General features: G+C 46.4%; 1 protein-coding gene across 1 annotated transcript in view; it reads left to right on the top strand.

Moving 5' to 3' along the window:
- The first annotated feature begins 1663 nt into the window (after window positions 1–1663).
- The window catches only part of LOC127003612 (uncharacterized), a 30162-nt gene continuing 25200 nt past the window's right edge, over window positions 1664–6625 (top strand). Inside the window, exons 1-2 of the mRNA XM_050870518.1 lie at window positions 1664–1747; window positions 1929–2181. Of these exons, the coding sequence (XP_050726475.1) occupies window positions 1664–1747; window positions 1929–2181 (337 nt within the window). The remainder of the gene's footprint in view (window positions 1748–1928; window positions 2182–6625) is intronic.

Below are 6625 nucleotides of genomic sequence, written 5' to 3'. Positions count from 1 at the left end.
ATATCAAGATGTTAGAATCTGTACAGAGGAGGATGACAAAGATGATTCAGGGGGTGAGAAACTTGCCTTATGAAGAAAGGCTGAAGCAGTTCAATCTACACTCGCTAGAAAGGCGAAGGTTGCTAGGAGACTTGATCGAAGTCTATAAATGGATGAAGGACTTTAATAAAGGGGATGTCAATAAGATTTTGAGAGTAAAAGAGCCAGGTAGGACGCGTGGCAATGGTTTTAAGTTAGACAAATTCAGATTCAACAAAGACATAGGCAAGAATTGGTTCACCAATAGCGTGGTGGACGAATGGAATAGGCTTGGGAGCCATGTTGTGGGTGCTAATACCATAGATACATTCAAGAAGAGGTTAGATAAAGCCATAGATGGTGAGGTAAGGTGGGGTTGAGCGTACAGGAGCTGCCTTGTATAGGCCAACCGGCCTCTTGCAGACTCCTTACCTTCTTATGTTCTTATAACTGTGAACAACATCTTTTTGCTACAAGTTGTACAATACCTTGTACCTTTCTGCGCCCTCGGATATAACGAATTTTTATATTTAACAACTCGGTGTTACCAAAATTACTGTGTTATTTACACTGCGTATTGTGGTGACAAGGAACACTGCCGACCTTCCTTTCTCTCTCTCTTTCTCTGTACACATAGACTGAAACTGTACTTTTGTGTATGAAAATCGATTTATCTTATATTCTTTCCTAGACTATTTTTGACTAGTGGCTTATATTACTACGGGACACTCTTGTTCACTTCTTCTTCCTCCTCCTCCTGTTTCTTAGGCATTATATATAAGTGGATGAAGTCACAAGCACCTCAAATAAAGTTGCAAAAATGACAGTAAGAGAGAGAGAGAGAGAGAGAGAGAGAGAGAGAGAGAGAGAGAGAGAGAGAGAGAGAGAGAGAGAGAGAGAGAGAGAGAGAGAGAGAGATGAGGTCCATTTATTATTTTCTCAATACACAAAATATCACTAAACTACTTGACAGCATTACGAAACATAACTATAGATAACCTATACAGGATGCATCAAAGTTTTTACCTATTTAATATTCACCTGCAGGTTAATCTTGTTAATTGACCCTGACTACAAGACATGATACCACGCTGATAGGATAATAAATCACATCTAATACTTGAAAAATACGTTATTCAGTTCGTTTACACACACACACACACACACACACACACACACACACACACTCCAAAAAATGATTTAGGATTACTCCAGCGTGTTGTAAAGGAATCCCTCTCGTATCTGGACGTTCCGTAGCGACGGGCCGTCGCTAGACAAAGGCCCGTTCCCCCTTTTTAGGGGGTAAATCCTAAAAGAAGAAGCTGAGCAAAAATGGAGGTCAGCTTCTTACCGAACACAGTATATATATATATATATATATATATATATATATATATATATATATATATATATATATATATATATATATATATATATATATATATATATATATATATATATATATATTTGCAACCTTCACCATCTTCTGTACTCTATTGATGTATTTTGCTGTTCATGCATTGTTTCCTAGTGTCTGCCGTTATGCTGGATATTCGTATGTGTGTTTTAATGTCTAAATACTGCAGCCTAGAGACAAAGGAACATTGCCGAAAGTATGGGAGGGTTGCCATTCACTGTCCGTGTTATGTCGGAGGGGTCTGTCAGGACAATGTTCCGCATCCGGATTTCGTCCGTCTCCGGATGGTCCGATGGCTTTGTTATGTCGGATGTGAGAAGGATTACTGGATTATTATATTTGTGTTCTTTCTCTCTGCCAGTCTCTGCGTATATAGCCTACTTGCGTATATAGCCTACTTGTTATGCCTGTCTGACTGCCTTTCTCTCTCTCTCTCTCTCTCTCTCTCTCTCTCTCTCTCTCTCTCTTCTACATATTCATCTTCCTTTCCCAGGCGTTGCATCCATTCGGCGCCTTACTATTGTTGGTGGCGCTCCTGTGCTCTCCGGCCGCCAATCAGGAGGCAGGGAGCGAAGGGGTGGACCATGACGCCAACAACGACACTACAGCAGCCAAGGAAAGGAGAGAAAACGCCGCCGCTGGTGCCAATGAAGAAACCCCAACTCCAGACAAACAAGAGACGGCTGTGGATAACGTATTTGAGAGGGCTGACAGCACTTTTCCTAGTGATGATACTGAGGATAAGGGTAAGTCGATTGAGAGAGAGAGAGAGAGAGAGAGAGAGAGAGAGAGAGAGAGAGAGAGAGAGAGAGAGAGAGAGAGAGAGAGAGAGAGTCACCAAATTATTATCATTTCTATTTAATTTTTCTTTCAGGCAAGTTTTTCATAAAGAATGCTCGTTCTTCCTCCACATGGACTTTCCTCTCCTCCTTCACCTCCACCGTGCCCTACACCTGCTACAGATGTGAGTATTTTCAGCATCATCAATATTGTTAATATTATCAATGCTATTATTATTATTATTGTATTTTTACTTTTCTGCCCATGGCGCCGGTAGGCTTTCTTGGTGGGGCCTGCTGATCGGCCCTAGCCCGTTATGGTGCAGGTAAGTCTTAATAGTGGCGCCATCTTGCTTGGCTCATGCTGTCACCCGGAGCTCATCTTTGATCCTCTCTTAGTGAAAGAATCTAGAGTCCGGGTTGGCCTAAGACAACCAATGGGTAGTCTTAGGTCACTCGGCGGTGACTGAAAAATCCCAGCTTGTGGCGGTGGGCGGGACGGGAACCTGCGTCCTCCCGGACGCCACCGCCTCCCTGTCATTATTATTATAATCAATATTATTAATTTGTCATAATATTATTATTATTAATTTTAGATGTAGTAGGAGTGTAACGTCCTCTATTTCACTTTCCCATACATGCACACGACCTCTTCGTGTCACGAAGCACGAAAGATTAAGCCAGACCCGGAAAGGATTTCCGACACCGGGGATCGAAACCGTGACCGGCTAGATGAGAAGCCTCTCCTTTTCCAGTCTGGCTAAAACTACAGTCACACTGAGTTTACGACCTGCTAACGACCACCCGCGACAGCAAAATGCTGCGATTCACATCTACCGCTCCCCGACCACATTGGTGGTAAAGTAGTCGTTCGACCGAACGGCTACCGGTGGTCTTTAGTGTCCGTCCTGTGTCCGTCCAGTGGGTGGGCGTACGGCGACCATGGTAAGATTCACACCTTGTCCTCACACCTGGAGTTAGGCCAAGACGCCCCCCATACGCCGACCGGTGACCGACAGGCAAGGACCAGTACGCGTCCTGTCGCAATGAGAACAGCGACCTCCCTTAACGACCTGCAGCTGACGTGTTACAGTAATATTATCACCCAGTTATATTACAAATTTTTCATTCTTAATTCTGTAAAATAAATTATATATGAAAAAATAGTTTCTTATAAAGGTAATGAAAGTATTCTGTGCCTCATTGCAGCAAAAGACGGATATTTGTGCCCTCCCCCGCCCCTATGTGCCGCAGACATGCAAAAAATGCTCCAAACAATTTTGGTTTAACCTGTTATTAGTATGTATGTTACATTATATATTCGTTATAATGCATTTCCATCACCCTGGACAGAGCAGAAGATGAAATTAACAGTTCTTTTTGAAATGGATAAAGGCCAATAGCTCCACAGACTCTCATTGTTACTGCTGTGCACTTCATGTCCTGCAGTAATTTATTTTGGTTAGGCAGAGGTGACCCATACACATTTGCCCGTGTGTTTGACCTGTGGAGTATGTTGAGTCGGGGCGGAGCTTGGACGGGCTGAGGGTCGTGGGACATCACTGCTCAGTAATGTACCTCATTTCCGGGCAAGGGTGGTTTGACCTACCACCGGTCGCCGCACAACTCGCCGTGTGGTGGAAGGCCGGACATCGACCACGGCCAATGACAGATGAAAAGTGGACGGCGAACATCAGCGACCTCCTACTATTTGACGTCAACCAGACGGCATCCGCTTGCCATCCGGTCGCCGTTCAACAGTTAATGGTCACCTGTCGGCCACCGATGGCAGTCCGCTTGCCGTCCAGGCCACCGGACGGCAACCTTTTTTACGACCGGCAGCGACCTGAGAGGTCGGCTGAAGGTTTTAGAGCAGCACCATAAACCTCCAGCCGACCTTTTCGGTCGCACGGCAGACGGAGACACATGACGATCGCACGCACGACCATGAGAGACCCCCCGCGACCTGCAGGTCGCTGGAGGTCGTCAGTAGGTCGTAAAGTCAGTGTGACTTGGCCTTCAGTGTGACTGGGCCTTAACTGAGTAGGTTTTGGGGGCTTTCCGCAGCAGGCGAGTCACTACATTATTATTATTATTATTATTATTATTAGTAGTAGTAGTAGTAGTAGTAGTGGTAGTAGTAGTATTTGTTTCTTACTCTATTTATATGAATGATGATATTCGTATTTTCTCTTTCCCTCCCATTCCTTCCCTTACTTAACTTTCTTCTCTTATGACATGTACCACATCTCTCTGTCATTTCCTATTCTCCTATTCATTTTCCTATTCCTAGTCATATTCTCTCTATTCCTATTCTGTCTATGATGACATTTCTGTTTCCCTTCCCCTCTCATTCCCTCCCTTACTTATCTTTTTATCTCTAATCACATGTCTGTCTGCCCCATCTCTCTGTCTTTTCTTATTCTCTTCATGCAATCGAAGAAGGGTCTCTTTTTCTCCCTTTCTTTTTGTATATATATCCTTTTCTTTATATTTCCATGGTCACATTCCACTCCATTTCATCCTATTGTTCCCTCTTCCCGACGCGCCGATTTAAATAAACATGTTCCTGTCTCACATCTTTGTTTGTTTTCTTATTCTTTACGTCTACTTACATACCTAAAAACTTATCTGTCTTTAACATCCTCCAGTTATTGGCGACTGTTTACCTTAGCACATTTTTGTTTGTCGTCACCATACTCTCGTCTTATTCTCCCAACTACCAGCCAATGGTATGGCACTTACCGCTTGCACGGGTAGGAGGCTGAGACGCTCCCACAAGCTCGCCTCTGTCTGGGATGACAAAGACGGCTCCGAGCGCCTCCACGGCAGCATCCTCGGTTCGCGGCGCTCTGAAGGGGTTGAGTATGTTGTGGTGTCTGGTGAAGCGAGTGGGGGGAAGGGCGTCGGGTGGCAGGAGGTGGCGGTGGCGAGGATGGTGAAGCAGGAAGATTCCGAATTTTCTGAGGGCGTCCTGGTGCCTGTCAGAGAGCCTCGGGAGACTGGGTGGTCAGGGCATTGTCGTAGGTGCGGTAGTCAGGGCCTAAAATCACCCTGAATGCCCTCTTTTGAACCCTCTCAAGCTGCTGTTGTTGGGTCAGGGTAAGGGACGATGACCACGCCGGGGAGGCATTTTATTTATTTATTTTTTTTTTTTTTTTTACGTTGTTGCTTATTGCGCCGGTAGGCATCTTCCCGGTGGGGCCTGATGGTCGGCCCAAGGCTTCTTCCAGGTGGGGCCTGATGGTCGGCCCAGCCCGTTCTGGCGCAGGCGAGTGTTTATAGTGGCGCCATCTTGCATTGGCTCATGCTGCCCCCCGGAACTCGTTCTTGATTCGCTTGGACGGCTTCCTCTAGAGTCCGGGTTGATGGGTGGTCTTCAGGACAGCATGTGGGTAGTTTTAAGCCACTCGGCGGTGACTGAAAAATCCGAGTGGTAGCGTGAGGATTCGAACCCGCGTCGTCCATCACGCGGCGAATGTGGGTCCAGTACGCTATCACTTCGGCCACCGCCTACCCCTTTGGCAGTATGAATGATGAGTAAATACTGCACAGCTCAGCAGGCCCCCCCAGCGTCGTCCTGAGTCTACGCATGCCCCCCAGCACTGAGTCTACGCAGCATGTACAGCTTGTAGGAGGCTGCTCCGACGGTGTTGGAGACGTGGAGCTTCCAGTTGAGCTGGTTGTCCACAGTGATGCCGAGTAGTTTGGTGGACTGGACAACCTGGAGGTGGTGTGAGCCAATAGACAGCAGCGGAGGTGGCACATCTCTCTTGGACATGCAGACGTGCATCACCATGGTCTTGGTGTGGTTGATAGTGGCACTGTTGTCAACCGTCCATGCCTGAAGGTTGTCGAGCTACGCTTGAAGAGGTGCATAGTCTGGATCCCTGTTGTTGACGGGGACGCCCAAGGTGCTGTCGTCAACATATTTCCAGCGATGCGGTGTGTCCATGAGAGAGTCGTTAATGAGCACCAAGAAGCAAAGCGGACCAATTTTAGTCCCTTGCGGGACGCCACACGTCAGCTCAAGAGGAGGGGAGACCGAGCCCTGGGAGCGAACTATTTGCTAGCGTGCGCTGAGGAAATCAGTCAGCCACGATACAATATTAGGGTGAAGCCCCAGCTCAATGGCCTTAGTAATGACAACAGTGTGGTCTACAAGGTCAAATGCTTTTCTGAAGTCGACAAAAGCAAGGGCAAGGGAGGTGTCTCGTTTGTCCAGGTGGCTGTGTATGAAATCTAGAAAGCTGACCAGGCAATGAGTGGCGGAGGAGCGCTTCTTGTTGCCAAATTGTTGGATGTCTATGAGGTTACTAATATCATCATAAGCCCAGTTAAAAATAAAATCTTCACAAATGAGGCTGGGAATGGGCGTGATGGCGATTGGCCTTAGGTCATTAAGGGACTG

Source organism: Eriocheir sinensis, chromosome 25 (assembly GCF_024679095.1).
Source record: "Eriocheir sinensis breed Jianghai 21 chromosome 25, ASM2467909v1, whole genome shotgun sequence".
NCBI lineage: Eukaryota > Metazoa > Arthropoda > Malacostraca > Decapoda > Varunidae > Eriocheir > Eriocheir sinensis.
Note: the sequence above shows the minus strand (reverse complement) of the source record. Positions and strands in the feature narration are given on the sequence as shown.